General features: G+C 39.9%; 1 protein-coding gene across 1 annotated transcript; it reads left to right on the forward strand.

The window, feature by feature from the left end:
* Nucleotides 1-1,817: 1,817 nt before the first annotated feature.
* Nucleotides 1,818-19,886, forward strand: LOC148731788 (uncharacterized). The gene is made up of 10 exons (XM_088762078.1): nucleotides 1,818-2,092; nucleotides 2,524-3,584; nucleotides 4,065-4,130; nucleotides 4,398-4,451; nucleotides 7,428-7,589; nucleotides 8,096-8,173; nucleotides 8,352-8,433; nucleotides 14,098-14,147; nucleotides 14,498-18,743; nucleotides 19,237-19,886. The coding sequence occupies exons 2-9, from the start codon at nucleotides 3,299-3,301 to the stop codon at nucleotides 18,730-18,732; spliced, it is 5,013 nt and encodes a 1,670-aa protein (XP_088618204.1). The 5' UTR covers nucleotides 1,818-2,092; nucleotides 2,524-3,298; the 3' UTR covers nucleotides 18,733-18,743; nucleotides 19,237-19,886.
* Nucleotides 19,887-20,827: the final 941 nt, after the last annotated feature.

Consider the following 20,827-nt stretch of genomic DNA (forward strand, 5'->3'; position numbering starts at 1 on the left):
AGGTAAGTAGGACCGACTTGGATCATTAATAAAACAACATATTCATAGAAGGAAAGTATCTCTTAAGGACTTCGTAGAATTAATTGTTGCATGACCCAAACGATAAGAGGAACGGTAAACAGAATCTATTGATAATGAAAACATGAATAATCACAAAAATATGATAATGTTGATGACAATCATTCAAGCCCATTTTTTTTTAGAGTCGGAGAAAACTCAAGTTTCATCGGTATCTGGAAAAAAAGAAGACTTAGAGATCGGCAGCCCCACAGGTACATAGATAAGCTGTAAATAGTAAAGAGGTATATTGTAATTATTAATCTGGTTTATTATTTAAACTTTGGTTTGAAATGAATTAACAGGCAGCTGCATCTAATACAGGGATCTAATGCTTGAGAACTTTGCAGAGTAGGCAGGTTTCTGTCTTGAAATTTATTATCATCGTTGAAAGGAGATTTCCAAAGCACAACTCAATGTGTTTGATTTTTTATTCATTTTAGATACTTTGAAAGGGAAGGACTCAGCAAACCAAGAGAAGGTCGATTTAAATCAGGAGCTTTTATCAGGTTAGAGCAATAAAACAGCAAATACATCGCTCTTCTCTAAGACCTTTGGAAATTAATCAAACACAGACAACTGAATCACTACGGCTCAAAGTTTTGTTTGCTTAAAGTATAGTATTCTTCTTTACCATTTCAAGGTCAATTTGGATTGAAGAAGGAGTCAGATGTCGATGATGACAAATCAACAGGTACAAGTAATTAGTGCAAACTCAGAATGTGTGTAAGCTTAGGCGTCAATTAAACAATGGGAAACACACTGCAAAGCGAGTGAACTTTTCGAAGATTTAAAACGGAGTGAATAACTTTCTGTGCGTCAATATTTAGGATAGAAATAACCATAAGCAGAAATTAATTTGACAGCCTACATCTGCACAATAACCATGAGTGTTAATTCTTTCACTTCCCTAACTGATTACGGTATTAGGTACTTTTCCCCTTGACGTAGGTCTGCATAATAGCCATAGGTTTTAATTTTTTTACTTTCCAAACTGATTTCGGTATTAGATATTTTCACTTCAAGAGGAAAGACCGTGAATATATTAGGTGATGAAGAAAACAAAAGTCACGAGTTTCTCATGAGTAAGAGTGTTATTATTATTTATATGTATAGGTATTTTAGTTGGTCACCAGGCCTCCCCTGTAGCAGCTGAAGGAAGCCTGGACTTTGCTGACAACAGTTCACCAGGTGAGAAAAAAATATAAAGCTTCGTCAGATTTTTTATAGAATTATCAAGGGCACCATTTAAGACAACTGGACACGGAAGTTTTTCAACTATGATGAGCAACTGAAATATTTTTGGTATCTGAGAGAGCACTTATAAATCGCACTATCACAAGTTTAGTCCATAAATTGCCTCTTTGACCAGTTGACAACTCAGAAAAGAATGAAAGTCATTTCGTTGTAATTTTATTGACAGACAACAGTAAAGCTACTTCTATTCAGAATAAACCGGATATGAAGTATATTCCGTCAGTAGATAAGCGAGGAAGTGAGCTGAAATCAAAGTCTTTAAAAGATTGAGCCTGGTGGAGTTAAATGGGCCAGATTTATTTCCATACTCTTTTATCTCTAAGACAGTAATTAACATCAACAATAGGAAAACCTTAAGCAGAAAACATCCCCAATTATTCTTGATCTGGCACATTAGATGCAAAGTTTTATGCGAAGTCCGGTGGTTGTCTTTTGGCAATTTATTATCTTTCATCAATTTCATTTGATTTCCAAAGCACAACCCAATTCTATGTTTTTAGGTGCGTTGAAGGATAAAGCTACAGCAATCCAAGAAAAACTGGATCTGGATGATGGACTCTCATCAGGTTGGGGAAAAAAACGCCCAAGAAGATGATTGTATTCTAAGTTTATAACCACTGAGTACAACGAGCGCTTTGGAAACGAACACACTGACAAACTCAAGTGACAAACTGAACACTGTCAGTGTTCTTTGCTCAAAGTGAATTTGTGTTATTTGCTGTTTTAGATCATTTTGCATCCAAGAAGGAATCAGATGACGATGGAAGCAAACCAAAAGGTACAAAAAGTCATTGAAAACTGATGAGTGTGAGCCACAATAAAGTGACGCTCGGCAAAGTTTCTGTTTAAACCAAGACAAGAAAGCTTAAAATGGAATTAATTCAATTTGTTTCCCAACTACGAGCCAGGCTTCTGAGGCCTTGTTATATCAAACAATTTTATGCTCTTTCTCACACTTTCTATCGCAAGCTATAAGTTCAGCGACTCTTGTACAAAAGGACCTAAAAACAGTAAGGTTACTCGGAAATTCTGTTGCAAGACAATTTGGACTTTCGACAGATTGAACACGGATCGAGTGAGTATTAGTGAGTCAGTCTTAGGGATAGAAAATAATTTTTTCTTCACAGCCCAAACATTGTATCGTCACCGCACAGTCTAATATTTTCAACTCATTGTTCTAATTGAATTTGGCTTTCTTACTATTTCAAGATTATTTTACATCCAAGAAGGAATTCGCAATTGATGATGGAAGCAAACCAAAAGGTATAAGCAAGAGATAATCTAAACTACTAATGTGTGTAAGCCTAAATCTGCGGGAAATTATCTAGAAAGCTCCACAATTAGGTGAGACTTGGCACAGCTTCTGCTTAAAACAAGGCAAAATAACTTGGAATGTTTCTATCATACAATTTTTTCGTAGAGTTTTCCAACCTTCAAACCAAGGTTTTAAGGCCCTGCAACAAATTTGAAGATTTTTCCGACACTGTGTCGTGAGTTTATTTGGTTAAGCGACTATGGGCCGTGAATCGTCAAAAGAAGTACATAAATCAACCAAATTTGTACAAAACGACCTGAGAATGGCAAGGGTTATTTAGAAATGTTGCAAGAGAAGTTGAACTTTCGAGTGAAAAAAATAATAAATTAAAATAATGGATAAATTTTCTTCACAGCTCAAAAGTTGCACCATCGCTGTGCAATTTTATTTTTTTCAGTATTCTAAGCTATTTTATACTTAAATATTGTGACTTTATGGGGAAAATCCTGGAATGTATTAGGGGGTGAAAAAATGAAAATCACCCCAGATCGCGCCTGTTTTAATTAACCGTTAGTTTATATTCAGTTGACGAAGAGACCAATATGGCAGCTGATGGAAACTTGACTGTTGCTGACGTCGACAGTAGTTTCTCAGGTGAGGAAAAAATTAGACTTTGTCAGATTTTAACCTTAATTAAAATGACACAACTCCAACCGTCATTTGTCAGCTATGATGAGCATAACGAATAGTCTCTGTATCGCGACCGTCGAATACACCAGTCTTCAATTGCGCGATCATTGGTTTGATCCAAGAATCGCGCCTGTGATCAAAAGAAAATTAATTTATCACGATAAAGAGAATCAGTTCAAGAGGGAATTACAGAACACCCAATATGCGGCAAAAAAAGAAAAAAAAACAGACAGTGAAGGTCTTTTCTTTGTCATTTCTTTAACAGACAAAAGTAAGGCTACTTCCGGTGACAAAAACCTGGATTCAAGCAATACGTCTGTAGAAGGTAAATAAGTCAGAAAACTAAGTGAAATTATTAAAGTCTTAACTGAGAGAGGGTAAGCCTGGTATAGAATAGAAATATCGGCCTGGTATACAAAGAAATTTCTTCTGCAAAAGATTGGTGGTGCTTATCACCAAGATTTTTTGCACCAAAACTAAGGCGAGCTCCATAAAAAAAACAATATAAAAAACATTTAGGAACCAAACTAACAGGGAGCGGCTTAAAAGATCAGCGATGAGAATTGGTGATGCAAACAATTGCATTCTGAACATCGTTTACCGAGCCGAAATGTTGATTGGGACTCTGCAAGATCGATGTTTAACCGAGTTAAGTTAGACGATTGACTCTGGGAAACTGAATTACCTACTTAGGGCAGATTCTTCTCAACAGAAGGGTAAAAGGCAGGAGATAAAAGAGTAAGATACAAAGGACCGTTAAAAATCATAATTGTTTATGCTGTTATCATCACCCCTTTCATTTTAGTTCTCAAAGAGGCACAAGTTGACGCTGCTGAAGGAAACGAGGACTTTGCCGTCAACAATTCGTCAGGTTAGAAATTGATCGTGATCAGCTTTTAGCATGTGCCATTGATACAAACTCGATGAGGAAGAGTTTAACCTGTCCACAAACAGGGTCAGTTATATCGATTCAATCAAATTGATGCCTTGTCAGTCCAATCAGTGGGGTTAACAACGTGCATGGAAATCAAACTGTATATTCCATGAATTGCACATTCATTAAGGGTCCCTAAGTCGAAAATAAGTTGACTTGTATCACGCGCAAATTATAACTTATATATCGTTGCTATGATTTCAGAGAGCGACAATTCAGGTGATCAACATGTGGATCCAGACGAAGACCCCTTAGTTGGTAAGTGAGACAACCAATGCGTTGAACTAAACGTTAAATCAGACATCCAATTAACAATTACAGTTAAACCGCTGCTTTAAAAGCGCTTTTCATTTAAGTGTTGTTAAACCAAAGCCAAAGCAATGTAAGCGCAAGCCAAGGCTAACAAAATATCACATAACGTTTTAACCGCTAGTTGCCGTTTTCGGATTTTGGCTACTATAGTCGCCCCTTAGGGATTTTGGCCATTATTGGCCTTTTGGCAATTTTTCCCCTTAGTGGCTGTTTAGTAATTTTGGCCACTAGTGGCTGTTTTGAAATTTTGGCCGCTAGTAACCATTTCGATATTTTAGCCACTAGTGATCGTTTCCGAAATTTGGCCACCAGGGGCCGGTTTGCCATTTTGGTCACTAGTGGCCGTTTTGGAATCTTGGTCATTATTGGCCGTTTTCCCATTTCGGGCACTAGTGGTCGTTGCGTCATCTTAGCCACTTCTTGCCGTTTTGGGATTTTGGCCACTAGTGGCCGTTTTCCGTTCTTGGCCTCTAATGGTTGTTTTGCAATTTTGGCCATTGGTGGCTGTTTTGCAATTTTGGTCACTAGTGGCCGTTTTGCAGCTTTGGTCACTAGTTACCGTCTTGCCATTTTCGCCACTTGTGGATGTTTTTAAGATTTTGGTCATTAGTGGCCGTTTTGAGATTTTAGCCACTAGTGCCGTTTTGGATGATTTTGGCCACTGGCGGCTGTTTTGCCATTTTGGCCAAAAGTGGCCGTTTCCGAATCTTGCCGACAAGCGGCCGTTTTGCAATTTTGACCACAAGTGACTCTTTCGCCATTTTAGCCACAAGGTACCGCTTTGTCTTTTTGGCCACTAGTAGCTGTTTTAACATTTTGCCCACTAGTGGCCATTTACGAGCGACTTTGTGAATTGACCCAGTGGACTTGCATCTTTATCCTAGAAAATTCACGAAAACTGAAACGAGCGTCGGTAGCCGTAAAATGGCGGAAATCAGTGCCCCGAGTAGAGGCAAATGAGCTTTTTTTATGAAAAGTGCTAAAGAAAGCAGGCTCATATTAATTTTATAAATTTGTATAGTAAGGATACAGGCATGGTTTTAGTCAAAAACGGGACCATTTTATTTAATATGGAGCTCACGGAACACTTTTGAAAATTACCAATATTTCAAAATCCAAATATCGCATTTCATAGCAAATTTTCAATTATCACTTTCTACATGCAGTGTAACTCAGAATCGGTTCAGGTTAAGCTCATGATAAGTGAAAATAGTGTTGTTCTCGAGGAAGTAAAAATTAGTCTAGGGGTTTCTATTTTCGCACGAAAAAACCAGGCTGAACTTTGAGAAAATCGCAACATCGGCAGTTACGTCACGACATAGTTTAATTAGGTCCCTGTGGTTAACACAGAAATTCCAAGCACCCTTTTACAGTAAGTACCGTGTTTGATCAGCAAATCAATACAATAAGCTACCCTTGCATAGTTAACGACGACAGACTGGTTTTTATCCCTGCTGTCGTTTCAAATTCTTATCCATTCCGCATGGTGAAATTGTTTACAACACCACATTCCGTAAGCTAGCGGAGGCGTCTGTTTTTCTTGGCATTTTCGGACACATTCAAGTTTTGAGAAAGTTCTAGGGTAAAACTGAGCTTCACTGTGGACTTGAAAGAGGACAATTCAATCATTTATACCGGTAGATCAAACATTCTTTGACGAAGACGTTGAAGACGGGAGGCAATCTGATACTAGTGTAGATGTTACATACTAAAGCGTCTGTCATGCAAGGCTGAAATTATTTCAATCTTGTTACCACCTTGTTATTTTACGGCCACGAATTTCCGTAACTATGGTCTTTAACAAACTTGTCAATGTTATAATCTTTCTTATCAGTAAGTCATCGCTGTGAGAAAACGTGGGAACGTTGCAAAAAGTGGATTAAGAGTTCGAACTGATTTGGTACAAAAATTTTCAATTTTGTCAAATAAAACGAAGTGAAATGTTAATATTTTTGGGAGGAACTCTTATTACTACCGTCGTAGGGAAAAAAAGGTGGTTTCTGTACCCTAAAGAAACAAATAGGTAACCTTTAAAAATTGTAAATTGAAAAAGTGAACCGTTCATCTTGAAAATTATTGAATGGTTAACACCACAGCGTTTAATTTTGAGTAATGGATGCACGTGGGAGGTGTTTAGGTACCACAGAAGCGTAAGGGTCGCGCGGGGCGATAGCCGAGAGGGACTCTGGTTTCTTGAGTGCTTAGTAAACCTTCTCATCGCATACACAACTCAGTAGCGTACGCTGTGGTGTTGAGCATTTGTTTTATAGCATGACAACGATACATTGTAGCAAAAAAGTTCCTATTTATGTAACAAATATTACGTGACCAGAAAAAACAAGCGTGCGGAAAACAGTCATTGCATTTCTTCATTGCAGCAATGAATATCCATGGGCAAATGGTAGACACGAAATTGGCCAATCAGAACGCGCGCTTTACTTTGGTTATGTTATAGTTCAAATTATGGAATGCTGTGAACGGCAACGTACATTAATGGAAAATATAATTCCAAAACCTCTCTTGTTTTGTTTGAGTTTATTTAACGATTGTTTTCAAAATGTCGTCACGGATTTGCCAATCAAATGTCAAATAAATCTAACCTATCGCGCCTTTGTTGTTTGTGTTTCCCCACTATTTAAACCAGTGATTTACTTTCTTGCCATAAGCTGTTGTTAAGTCTTTGGTTTTCTTGTTGAGGCTGTTTTATCGTTGTTGTCATTGTGGATCACATTTTCTTGATCCACTTGCTCAAAATGTTCTCAAAATCGTAAAACCCATGTTTCATTTGGAAAAATGTGAGGAATGAGCACTCAGTAAATGGACTTGTATAGTTTTGGACATGAGCATTACTTTACTCGGTATCCTAGGTGTTGCAAGTTAGTGGTCATATCGAGTAACGTTTCCGTTTCCCTGCGTTTTTAGTGATAGGAAAGGACTGTCTTCAGCAAGGTAACAAAGAATACATGCAGGGACATTATCATGGTGCAATACAACTCTACACCGAGGGACTTCAACTTAACTGCAAAGATAATCGGCTGACAGCCAAACTCTACAGTAACAGGGCAGCAGCACATTTCCATTTAGGTATGGAATTTGAATGTTAAAATATTTGTAGTTTACTTTAAAAGTTCATCTTCGAAAAGGGTTATGCGGTCCCATTTTAGGCTAATTTTTCTGAACGTTTGTCAATGACTCCAGACAAGTTCAAGAATATCCAGTAATATAATGACTACTTAAGACAAATAATCCGTATCTTGCAACTTTTGTTGGACTAAAAGCCCCGAAGAGAGCCTTATATCACTCACGACTCTTGTTCAACGTTTGGAGGTTAGGAAAGCTCAATTTGTAGGTCCTATTGTTAAAAATAAGGGGGTAAAAAATAAGCCAATCCCATTAACACCGTCAATTCCCGTGTGTATTCTCCTCTTCCTCCTCTCCAGTCCCCCTTCTTATCTCATTATCGTAGGTGAAATGATCGAGCTGCTTTTCTTATCACTCAGCCGCGAAAAAAACTCGAAATAGTAGTGAACAGGCCAGTTTAAAGGCGAATCGGATACTCTTTTTACTATCGTATGATATCCCTCTCTTAGGAAACTTTGAAAACAGCCTGGATGATGCCTCGGTTGCCGTTCAATTGGAGCCAACTTTCACCAAGGCCCTTAAGAAAGGTAAGTTTTGCTTTAGCCGCCATTCAGTAGAAAGGCTCTGGCTACGTTGACACAAAATGTCTCGGCTCATATCTACGTGGTCACACACTTGAAAACATCTTTTTTGTATTGAAAATGCCAACCTTTTTCTTCTCAATAAAGGCACTTAACTATTTCCCACCAAACGTTATTTTTATAGGAGCTGAGGCTTGTGTACAGCTTAAGTTGTATGATGAAGCAAAGATCTGGTGTCAGAAAGGACTAGCTATATCCTTTGAGAAATTCATTCGTATAAAAGATGTAAAAAGTGCTTCAAACAACAGTCAGACCTGTATTAAGCGATCACCCTGTATTAGTCGGACAGTTGTCAAAGTACTGAATTTGTTTCTCCTTGATTACTTTAATTTCACTTTTACTAAGAGGTTGTGGTCACCTTTCAATGAGTCTCAAGGGCCTTTTTTGCATTGTCTTCCACCTGTATTAAACGGTCACTTGAAGCGAAACCACCTTTTCTATATTATTCTATTTACCTTCTTAACTCGTTAGGTCTCGGAAAGAGACGACGAGCATACTATTCATCATTTATGGTCACTACATCTGCCTTCGTTTTGAGGCTAAAACTATGTTGCTGAATAATTAACAAAATCAGTTAAAACTAAAATGTCTAAATCCAGCTGTTTTAAAGGTTAATCGATATACAAACTCTATAAAAATGCAATTGCACTTGAAGGAAAATTTTGGTTACGCAGGGTCATGACTTGAGCGCTTTGTTCGTTCTGTCTCGCTCTGGTCCATTAAGCACTTTTTTCCAATGTTGCCAATCTCGACTCTGCAGATGTTCTTATTGTAACTCTGCACTTCGTTGTTGCTGTTTATTTAATCACTTTCACCAGAGTAGGGTGAGGGTCGCACAACAGAGCGAGGCTCCAAATTAAGTGCGCCCGATATCCCACCCATCCCACCCCAGGGGAGGACATCCATCACACAGTAATCTCTTGTGTGGGAAATTAACGTCTCCTACCCCAACCCTGCAGGAGACGGGACCTCCATTTATTCGTCCCTATCCGAGAAGACTAGAATATCTAACCATTTCTTGATGTTATAGAAAGGTAGCAAATTCTTCTCAATTATTTTAAGACCCTGAGTGTTGGTCCGGCCGGGGCTCGAACCCTCGACCTCCCGCACAACAGTCCAGTGCTCTATCCATTGAGCTAACTGAGAGGCTGTTCAACTTACTAATCTATTGAATTATGGTCTGTCTGTATTTCCTGATCGCTTTCATCGTGGTCTTCGTCACCTCATTCGGATTCTGGCTTCTTTGTTGAAATCCTCCTGTCACAAGACAGCTTTACAGGGCTAGCACGTGAAGAGGCATGCGGTATCGACCTCTGTGTCAGAGGTTAGGTCTGATTGCCAAAAGTATGGCTGGGCTTAGCGTGCACTCATTTCTTTTGAGCACTGATATTTTTACAAGCCTCACTTTTCATTTATCGAAGGCTACAATTTCTCTTGCAATTATAGATTTCCTGCTCGTTCAATTTTCGGGGACGTATAGGGAGTAGCCGAACTCATGTCACACGGTAGTATTGTCGACACGTGGAAGACTTGGTGTTTAAAAGTTAAAGAGCCAATTTGAGCCAATTGTAATGATCTAATCATTTCGGTCCTACAAGAATCATGCCTTGAAGTGCATCAAACGTAACACCAACCTTTCCATTATGACCGATAGTTTACATTTGGGTCCAAAGACCTCTTTCACAGCTTTGCAATAAGGGATAAGCTCGTATGTTGTTAGTCCCGCTAGGAAACTACTTCAGATGTCAAAGGCCCAAACAACAGCCTCTTCTTCCATCTGGATATTCCACCGCTAAGACTCGCCTAGGCTTTGGCTCGTAAATCCACCTGCTCTCCTCGCTCTTACCCTTCCTTGCTCCAATAAAGCTCAGTGTTAATACCGATACCCCGACGGTTCTTTTATTAGCTTTCGTATGATCATGGTCCTCTGCTATAAACATCCTCATGGCTTTCTGCATGTACGGTAGAACTACTGATAGTTTCTCGACGATGTATGGCGGTAATTTGAAGATTGCCTTTTCCTTCAGCAAAATATGTTAACCCTATCAACCAGAAACACCACCTGTCGCTAAGCTCTGACTACGAGTTGGAGGTATTTATTGACTGTATATCTACTGCTATAATGCCTAAGAGACTAATCAAACTCTCCTCATCGCCAGGGCCTCAAGGATAACGGATTATCCAGCTAAAAGCAATACCCGAGCTTTATCTTGCGCCGTTTCACGTTTTTCCTCAGCTATCGACATCTTGCACACCCGCTTTGCACAGGAAAAACGATACATTATCCATTGTCCTGGCATGAACAATAGATACCAATTTGTCAACAGTCTCAGAAACAGGCCCAAGTTTTTGAGGTTTTTTGCAGACATACAAAACAAAGCGCTCAAATGGCGAACAGGCCGCGAGGAGAGTATCGCGTCTTCCCTGCTCAAATATGTCTTAGTCACATGTAACCTCGTCACCCAGCACTGACAAGTGGTGGATCTTAATGTCTTACTCTTTCCACATTCGTGTAATGCACATTTCATTTTCCATCTAAATTAAAGGTTCTCTTTGGATTGCGAACACGCTTTGATGCTGGCCCCAGTTGAGGTTAAAATATTTTAATCTGCCTGCCATTCTCCCTATAGTTCTTGTGTTTTCACAGCTTTTCTCCATCTCTAACTATGATTCAGGAACGTCAATTAAAATAAAAAGCTTCCCAGCCGTTGTCCTTCCCCTCTGAAACTGCCAGTTCTAATTCCATCTTAATCAGCACTCATACGCTGTTTCTCTATTGCTGTCACAGTTCTATCTTTTCGTCATCTGTTCGTCTGTGTGACGATTAAAGCCCTAATCCACCCGTTGTCCCCCAGAGCTCGTTCCATAATTCTTAAAGTGTATGCCATTTGCATCAAACTGGTGGCCCCTTACTTCCTTTTATAACAAACAAACTTTGAAACCTCTTGTAATTCTTAGATGCCCTTTTCTTTTATCCCGTCAAAACATCACGAAATACTTATATATAACAACAAACATATGAAATATGTTTGTTGTTATATATAACAACAAACATACATATATATAGTTCTTCAGCCTTTTTGAGCGTATTAAAAACGTTCCTGTTGTGTCAATTTTCGCTAAGATGTAATTCTCCTTGCCTTGGCAAGTTATCATCTTAGGAGATCAATCATTCCATTTCTACTCAAGCATTTAAACAATAATTCCTTGCCTCTCTACATGTCACAAACTGTCAATTTATCTTAAATCAGAACTTAGCGATCAGACTTTTCCAATGAGTGCATTTGGGGCAAAACGCTTCTCCTTTCTTGGTCAAAAGGGTACGATATCCGTACATTGTTTTATACTGAGTGATATTTGGAAAGCATTTGTTAGTAATCCCTGCTCCTTTGCGAAGATTTCTCTCGAAGTGACTCGACACAATTTATCCCCTGTTCAAATTTATGTTAATGAGTATAAAATGACATTTAAGAGGCAGACAAAGTGGCAAAGCGAACAATAAGAAAAGCTGAAAAGTGGACCACTTAAACGAATTGCACAAGGAATAAATGACTATGTGAACTGCAAAGTAAGTACAGTTATTATCGACAATTTTGTCTTAAAGGTCATTCAAATCTTTGTTGCGACGTGGTTTCAGCGAGTTTTCAACAGCCAAAAAGGCACTTTGCAGTTAGAACATAAAGACGTCTTGCAGTTTATACATGGCATTCACCAAAACACTGAATTAAACAAACCTTGAGCCTTCCACCCTTCCTCCCAGCAGTTTCATTTGACTTAACGATACGAAGATAGGCGATAATAAGGAAAGATTGCGTCATCTACTAAACAAGTGTGTTGGGGAGACAATCGCATCCGGAGAGATAAAGCCACAGCAAGAAAAGGTAAACTTGAGAATCCCTTCATAACTGTTTCTTTAAATGAAATTATGTTAAGATGAGATAAACAATTTTTGATATAACAGAAAAATCGAGTTTCCAGATGGGATTGGAACCCACGACCCTCCGTGATCTTGTCGGATGCTCTAACCACTGAGCTACAAGAGACTCTATGGTGAGCAAGGGTCAATTTGTGGGTATTGACTTCAATACCCACTAATTGGATATTCAAATCCCATCCCGTGGGTATTGGGTATTCAATTGGGTATTTAAATCCCGTGGGTTCAAATCCCATCTGGAAACTCGATTTTCCTCCTATATTAAAAACTGTTTATTTCATCTTTACATGCTCACTTTGAGGGCTGGTCGGCTGCATGTGATGCTTTAATGCATTTGATGCTCTAATGTGACAGCGTGATGCTGTTAGTGGGCTTCTATGCGCTAGCTGAGGTTTGGCTGTGTAGCCGCGTGATGCGGTTCTAGTCAATACCCACTAATAGACCCTTGCTCACCATTGAGTCTCTTGTAGCTCAGTGATTAGAGCATCCAACTAGATCACAGAGGGTCGTGGTTTCAAATCCCATCTGGAAACTCGATTTTTCTCTTGAAATTATGTTAGGCGGCAAAAAAATTTAAAGAGGTTAAAACGAGCATCTCGAGTTCACATCTTTTAATCCAGATCTGGTAACGTAAACCAACCAATTACATCGCTGTGTCGTTACGATCACACGGACATGTAGTAGCCAGTATTGGATGGCGATTGATCCCTCGTCTATTAGGTGCAAAATATTAGCGGCTAAGTATGCCCTAGGAACCTTGTACTATTTTTCTCTGCCAACTCAAGGTGTACCGAGGGCTTTGGACAAGCCATTAAGAGTAAAAATGAGCGATAATAATTTTGAATGACGTTTCGGTAACTCGTTCATCCTTTTTTAGTTCTAAATGTCACATTCCTATGAATTCAATTTCTATGACAGAAGCAAGCTGGCAACCGAGTCTGCTCACCTTAGGAGAGCCTCGGACGAGCGCACATTACTGTTAATAGTTAATATGTTTTATAAACAAGGTTCAACTAACTGTTTGATGATGATTCCGATAACTCTCGGATTGTATTCGCAAAGTCATAAAGCTTTCAGGTCGTAGGGGAGATTTGAGTCACACCTAGAGCAAGATAGATTCGATCTCGTCGGTTCTGTTTTTGCCGGCAAAGCTGTCACCATTTTGAAAACAAAAATCAAATTTTAAAAACTTTTTGGTCCTTTTTGTCGATCTGAAAAACTTTTTAGGCACTTTTTACTACTCAATATGGAATTATGATGGTTTAAATAGCTGTTACAGTTATTTTTAGTCAGAAATTATTTCATACGTCAACTATTTCTATCCATTTAAATCGTCAGTGTGTATTTTTCACGTAACTTAAAACTTCTAGTATTTGAAATGAACGGCGAACCACGCACTTAAGAACCAGTTTTCAGTCGTATTATAATTCTATTATAAGCTAAGATTGTTTGCCGCCTTACTGGAAGAGTATTGGTGCACATAGTGGAAAATGAGGGGACAGAGAGGAACAATTCAGAAGCTGTCTAGCACCTAACACTTGTCGATCTTTCCGAAGTCACATTCAATCTCAGTGATAAATAATTTCTCTGTTTCGTCAGACATCCACACTGAAATAATTTCCGTTTTTCTTAGTCGCTTCTATAGACAAAACTTATCTTCAAGCTGTTTAAGATGACATTACTCCCACCCAGAACATCAAAAAGTGATTAGCCTTCAGGCCGAAGTCTTGTAAAAAATACTTACGTTCTAATTATTATCAATTGGCATATTTCAATGGCTTAGACATAAGCCTGCCCCTCCATCACCTCATTTTTTAGCGCTTAGTCACTTTCACAAAGACGACATGTCATTCGAAAATCCACATCGAACGAGGATTCATAAAACCTTTGTACTAGTGTATCTCATAGACCTATCACGAAGGTCTAACAAGGAAACTAGTTGTCTCTGGCCTTTAATGCAAGACCTTCATTCGGACCTAAAACTAAGTGTTCGAATAATAGTATAATAAAAGTTTGCGACACATTTCCAAACCCTTAGGAAGACTTAAACAAGAAAGTAGAACGTATGGCCAGACAAGTGAAAGACAATGCCAGGGAAGGAAGAAGCTATGAAAATCTTGGCAATGCTTATGATGGTCTAGGACAGTTCAAAACAGCCATCGAGTACCATAAATATCACCTAGAAATTGCCAAACAAGTAGGAGCCAAGGCTGCAGAGGGATACATTTCTGCAAATCTTGGCATTGTTTATGATTGTCTAGGTCAGTTCAAAACAGCCATCGAGTACCATAAACGTCACCTAGAAATTGCCAAAGAAGTGGGAGACAAGGCTGGAGAAGGAAGGAGTTATGCAAATCTTGGCAATGCTTATCGTGGTCTAGGACAGTTCAAAACAGCCATCGAGTACCATAAACGTAACCTAGAAATTGCCAAAGAAGTGGGAGACAAGGCTGGAGAAGGAAAGAGTTATGGAAATCTTGGGAATGCTTATCGTAGTCTAGGACAGTTCAAAACAGCCATCGAGTACCATAAACGTCACCTAGAAATTGCCAAAGAAGTGGGAGACAAGGCTGGAGAGGGAGGGAGTTATGCAAATCTTGGCAATGCTTATGATGGTCTAGGACAGTTCAAAACAGCCATCGAGTACCATAAACGTCACCTAGAAATTGCCAAAGAAGTGGGAGACAAGGCTGGAGAAGGAGGGAGTTATGCAAATCTTGGCAATGCTTATCATGGTCTAGGACAGTTCAAAACAGCCATCGAGTACCATAAACGTCACCTAGAAATTGCCAAAGAAGTGGGAGACAAGGCTGGAGAAGGAGGGAGTTATGCAAATCTTGGCAATGCTTATCGTGGTCTAGGACAGTTCAAAACAGCCATCGAGTACCATAAACGTCACCTAGAAATTGCCAAAGAAGTGGGAGACAAGGCTGGAGAAGGAAAGAGTTATGGAAATCTTGGGAATGCTTATCGTGGTCTAGGACAGTTCAAAACAGCCATCGAGTACCATAAACGTGACCTAGAAATTGCCAAAGAAGTGGGAGACAAGGCTGGAGAAGGAAAGAGTTATGGAAATCTTGGCAATGCTTATGGTGGTCTAGGACAGTTCAAAACAGCCATCGAGTACCATAAACGTAACCTAGAAATTGCCAAAGAAGTGGGAGACAAGGCTGGAGAAGGAAAGAGTTATGCAAATCTTGGCGATGCTTATGATGGTCTAGGACAGTTCAAAACAGCCATCGAGTACCATAAACGTCACCTAGAAATTGCCAAAGAAGTGGGAGACAAGGCTGGAGAAGGAAAGAGTTATGCAAATCTTGGCAATTCTTATGATGGTCTAGGACAGTTCAAAACAGCCATCGAGTACCATAAACGTGACCTAGAAATTGCCAAAGAAGTGGGAGACAAGGCTGGAGAAGGAAAGAGTTATGGAGGTCTTGGCAATGCTTATCATGGTCTAGGACAGTTCAAAACAGCCATCGAGTACCATAAACGTCACCTAGAAATTGCCAAAGAAGTGGGAGACAAGGCTGGAGAAGGAAGGAGTTATGGAAATCTTGGCAATGCTTATGATGGTCTAGGACAGTTCAAAACAGCCATCGAGTACCATAAACGTGACCTAGAAATTGCCAAAGAAGTGGGAGACAAGGCTGGAGAAGGAAAGAGTTATGGAGGTCTTGGCATTGTTTATGATTGTCTAGGTCAGTTCAAAACAGCCATCGAGTACCATAAACGTGACCTAGAAATTGCCAAAGAAGTGGGAGACAAGGCTGGAGAAGGAAGGAGTTATGGAAATCTTGGCAATGCTTATCGTGGTCTAGGACAGTTCAAAACAGCCATCGAGTACCATAAACGTGACCTAGAAGTTGCCAAAGAAGTGGGAGACAAGGCTGGAGAAGGAAAGAGTTATGGAAATCTTGGGAATGCTTATCGTAGTCTAGGACAGTTCAAAACAGCCATCGAGTATCATAAACGTGACCTAGAAATTGCCAAAGAAGTGGGAGACAAGGCTGGAGAAGGAGGGAGTTATGCAAATCTTGGCAATGCTTATCATGGTCTAGGACAGTTCAAAACAGCCATCGAGTACCATAAACGTCACCTAGAAATTGCCAAAGAAGTGGGAGACAAGGCTGGAGAAGGAGGGAGTTATGCAAATCTTGGCAATGCTTATCATGGTCTAGGACAGTTCAAAACAGCCATCGAGTACCATAAACGTCACCTAGAAATTGCCAAAGAAGTGGGAGACAAGGCTGGAGAAGGAGGGAGTTATGCAAATCTTGGCAATGCTTATCGTGGTCTAGGACAGTTCAAAACAGCCATCGAGTACCATAAACGTCACCTAGAAATTGCCAAAGAAGTGGGAGACAAGGCTGGAGAAGGAAAGAGTTATGGAAATCTTGGGAATGCTTATCGTGGTCTAGGACAGTTCAAAACAGCCATCGAGTACCATAAACGTGACCTAGAAATTGCCAAAGAAGTGGGAGACAAGGCTGGAGAAGGAAAGAGTTATGGAAATCTTGGCAATGCTTATGGTGGTCTAGGACAGTTCAAAACAGCCATCGAGTACCATAAACGTAACCTAGAAATTGCTAAAGAAGTGGGAGACAAGGCTGGAGAAGGAAAGAGTTATGCAAATCTTGGCAATGCTTATGATGGTCTAGGACAGTTCAAAACAGCCATCGAGTACCATAAACGTCACCTAGAAATTGCCAAAGAAGTGGGAGACAAGGCTGGAGAAGGAAAGAGTTATGCAAATCTTGGCAATTCTTATGATGGTCTAGGACAGTTCAAAACAGCCATCGAGTACCATAAACGTGACCTAGAAATTGCCAAAGAAGTGGGAGACAAGGCTGGAGAAGGAAAGAGTTATGGAGGTCTTGGCAATGCTTATGATGGTCTAGGACAGTTCAAAACAGCCATCGAGTACCATAAACGTGACCTAGAAATTGCCAAAGAAGTGGGAGACAAGGCTGGAGAAGGAAGGAGTTATGGAAATCTTGGCAATGCTTATCATGGTCTAGGACAGTTCAAACCAGCCATCGAGTACTCTAAAAGCGCTCTAGAAATTGCCAAAGAAGAAGGGCAAATGCTTGAAATGGCCATGACTCAATGTAATGTTGCTCTCATTCATGAAAAGGAGGGACGTCTCCAGTTGGCCCTGGACTATTTTTTTTCCAGTGGGGAGGTTTTTAATGAGCTTCGGGCTGCTCTTCTGACTCACGATGCATGGAAGATTTCATTCCGAAATGTTCACCAAACAGCATACAAGGGTATTTGGCGCGTTCTTTTGAGACAGGGTGAGGATGTCAAAGCTCTTCTTGCTGCCGAAGAGGGACGTGCACAAGCTCTAGTAGATTTGATGGATGTAAAGTATAACTTTGTACAAGCCTACGCTCGGTTGAGCTCTGGAAAACGCTATGATTGCCTTTCACTAAGAAACATTTTATCAGATGGAGTTTTTCTAGCAATAACCGGACCTTACATTGTTTCGTGGGTAATTCGAAATGGGAAAGTCGTCGGATGGAGAATGAAGCATGTGAACAATTTTGTTTACCAGGATGAATTAGAATTCTACCTCACCTCTCTAAATAAGGCTACTCTCTCACAAGTCAATGCAAGGGCTGCTGTTGAATGGGAAATGAGTTTACCTGAAGCGGGTCGAGATGGAAAAGGAGCGAACGATGACTCCTTGCGAAACTCGATGACAAATGCTCTGAGGAAGCTCCATGATATCATAGTTACTCCTATCGCTGATTTGGTGGAAGGGGATGAGATTGTATTTGTTCCTGAAGGTCCACTCTGCTTGGTGCCTTACGCTGCATTGGTGGATTCGAATTTAAGGTATTTGTGCGAATCTTTCAGGATTCGAGTGCTTCCATCCTTAACCATTTTAAAATCAATCACTGACTGCCCGAAAGAATTTCATGTTAAAACCGGTGCCCTGCTCGTGGGTGATCCGTGTTACAAACAAGTTATTCATCAGGAGAAATTGCTCAGTCAACTTCCGGGTGCAAGGAAAGAGGTGAAGATGATTGGAGAAATCATCGGCATTGCTCCTCTCATTGGAGAGGAGGCGACAAAGTACGAGGTATTAAGGCGAATGTCCTCAGTTTCCCTAATTCACATTGCAGCACATGGTAAAAAAGAAACAGGAGAAATTCTCTTGGCACCAGATATCAAGAGGAGAACTCGTCAAGCTCAAGAGGAAGACTATTTACTGAGAATGGAAGACGTTTTGCAGGCTGGGCTGCGAGCGAGGCTGGTTGTGTTGAGCTGTTGTCACAGCGCCTGCGGAGAGGTCATGGCCGAAGGTGTGGTTGGCATTGCACGAGCGTTCTTGGGTGCCGGTGCTCGATCCGTTCTGGTAGCCCTGTGGGCCATTGACGACCATGGTACTCTGATGTTCATGAAATATTTTTACGGAGCCCTGGCTGAAGGGAGGAGTGCCAGTGAAGCTGTCAGTCAAGCCACGAAGTGCCTAAGAGAAACTGAAATGTTTAGAAAAGCGTATTACTGGGCGCCTTTTGTCCTTATTGGAGATGACGTGAAACTGGAATTGACCGAGATGTAGATGTTCTCAAGGTGAGTGCACTTTTAATTAAGTTTAATCAAGAAAAAGTGAGATGTTAATTATTACTTTATCCTTACATTGACAACTCTTGAATTAGGTTTTGTACATTTTTTCAGTTACTCTGAGGTCAAATTCAGTTTTATCTTTTTAAACTTCACTTTGATCGAACAGCCGAGACAGAAGGCGTATAATGCAAAGAGACCAAAAAAACGAAGGACTTATGTTTTGAGTTGAGTCACTGCGTTCAATGAAGCACGGGACCTAGGTTCATTTTGTTGGGGCCTGTTTACATGGAGGTAAGGGACCCCAGGAAAGTGGGACCTGCCCGTCCAGATAATCTCTTATTTTATGTTAATCACGTTTACATGATGAGGGGCGGGGGCAACCTCTCTTGGCAGGTTGCTCAGCCTGTCCGACAATTTGCCATATAAACGTAGGAACTCAAGAAATACCTCAAATTTGAAAATGCCTCTATATCTCGTAGTTTTTTCATTTTTCTTTTAGGTCATTACAGAATGAATTTGTGTGCAGACAAGACATGACTAGATCCCCGGCGGGTGGCATCGACCGATGGCAGATTGAACTAACAGAGGGAAACCACAAATTAAAGGTTAAGCAGTGGCTGGAAGTATTAAATAACCTGCTGCGAGGCAATTAAAAAATAAACGACTTTAATTGCAACCAAAGCGATCAATAATACGTATGTACAGTTAAAAACTCTTTTTGGTCTTTCATTATATTCAGTTTTGGGGATTCATACTGATGAAAATTAGATGACAGATTTTCTGTGGATATTGAGTAGCTAATGTTACGGCCATACGGAAGACATTATGAAGACAAAACATTCTAACTAATTTTACATGGTCTCCGTTGGGATTATTCAGCAACGTTTTGCAAAAAAATCAACGTGAAACTTCGTGTGGCTTATTATCGAGTCATTTTCACAGAGACGAACAACAATTTTATGATTTTCCGAACAGCTTCAGGCACTAGCTAAATACCAGGTTTCAATTTTGGTGTTACCAATAATGTAGAGATATTTTACCTTTGAAGTTTTTGACTTGCTACAAGTTGTACATATGTCTTTTTTAAATGCATTGTAAATCGTTATTCCACATTCCACTTTAGAAGTAATGTACTATTGCAAAAACCTAAAGCAGACATTGTATTAAATTATGAAATGCAGTAACAAAGGAGTTACTTTGTATTTGCTTCGTACATAATGTAGTTCTAGTCCATTTCATCATCACTTTTACTCCAAAGATCTTGATATCGATTCTTCTTACTTCTTTCTATATATTTACTGCATTTTACACCCGGAAAGTTTTAAAGAAAATGCAGTCTTTGTCCCTCGAGCATCACCCTTCTGGTTAGCATTGAAATATTATTGTAAAAAGGGTTTCGGAAAGAAAAAAACTACCAACAGAAAAGGTAACATTTTGTTCAGCGGCGGTCAAATCCCTCCCACACTACACCCCTTCCTTGTCTTCATAATCTTTTCTTGCACATTTATTTCGAACAGAACATTACATTACAAGGGTAGGACCCACGAGTTACCTCTTATTCGCTGGGGTAAGGGGAACTGGCTGGATTTAAAAAAAAGGCCAGCTTCAAATGTCATCAAATCTATAAAAGCAAAACATATCCATATTTTTCCAGTCACCTTGGTAAAGACACTGAAGGCACTCTTTCAAACAGCGAAGTAGTCTCTCCTACCGTCAGCTCTGATCCTTAACTCCACATGCAGGTTCGATTTCCGCCAGTTACTGGGATCTGAATAAGAGCGTGGGTTCATTTCCCGAACAGCGGCTGGTACTCACTAATTATTTTTCCGTCGAGTTGTTCGCTGAGACGAATCGAAATTTTTCAACCTTCAGATAGCTCGGAGTTCTTGGTATCTAATGTCTCCCTACAGCGTCACGCTGGTTAAAGCATTAGGGTCATAACAATAAAGGAAACCTTTCATTACCAGTCCCCTTGGGGACAGTCATGATTACTGTAACAGTTGTGGAGAGATGGCTAATTATGTAATTTATGAGGATAGCAAGCAGGCGGCAAAGTACAACATGCTTTGAATTCATTTTAAAGATGTCAC

Source organism: Stylophora pistillata, chromosome 5 (assembly GCF_964205215.1).
Source record: "Stylophora pistillata chromosome 5, jaStyPist1.2, whole genome shotgun sequence".
Classification (NCBI taxonomy): domain Eukaryota; kingdom Metazoa; phylum Cnidaria; class Anthozoa; order Scleractinia; family Pocilloporidae; genus Stylophora; species Stylophora pistillata.

Coding starts and splice junctions, on each gene's coding strand:
- LOC148731788 (XM_088762078.1), top strand. CDS start 3,299: ATGATGAGCATAACGAATAGTCTCTGTATCGCGACCGTCGAATACACC. Junction 4,131..4,397: donor TGCCGTCAACAATTCGTCAG/GTTAGAAATTGA, acceptor CTATGATTTCAG/AGAGCGACAATTCAGGTGAT. Junction 14,148..14,497: donor TCATTCGGACCTAAAACTAA/GTGTTCGAATAA, acceptor ACAAGGCTGGAG/AAGGAAGGAGTTATGCAAAT.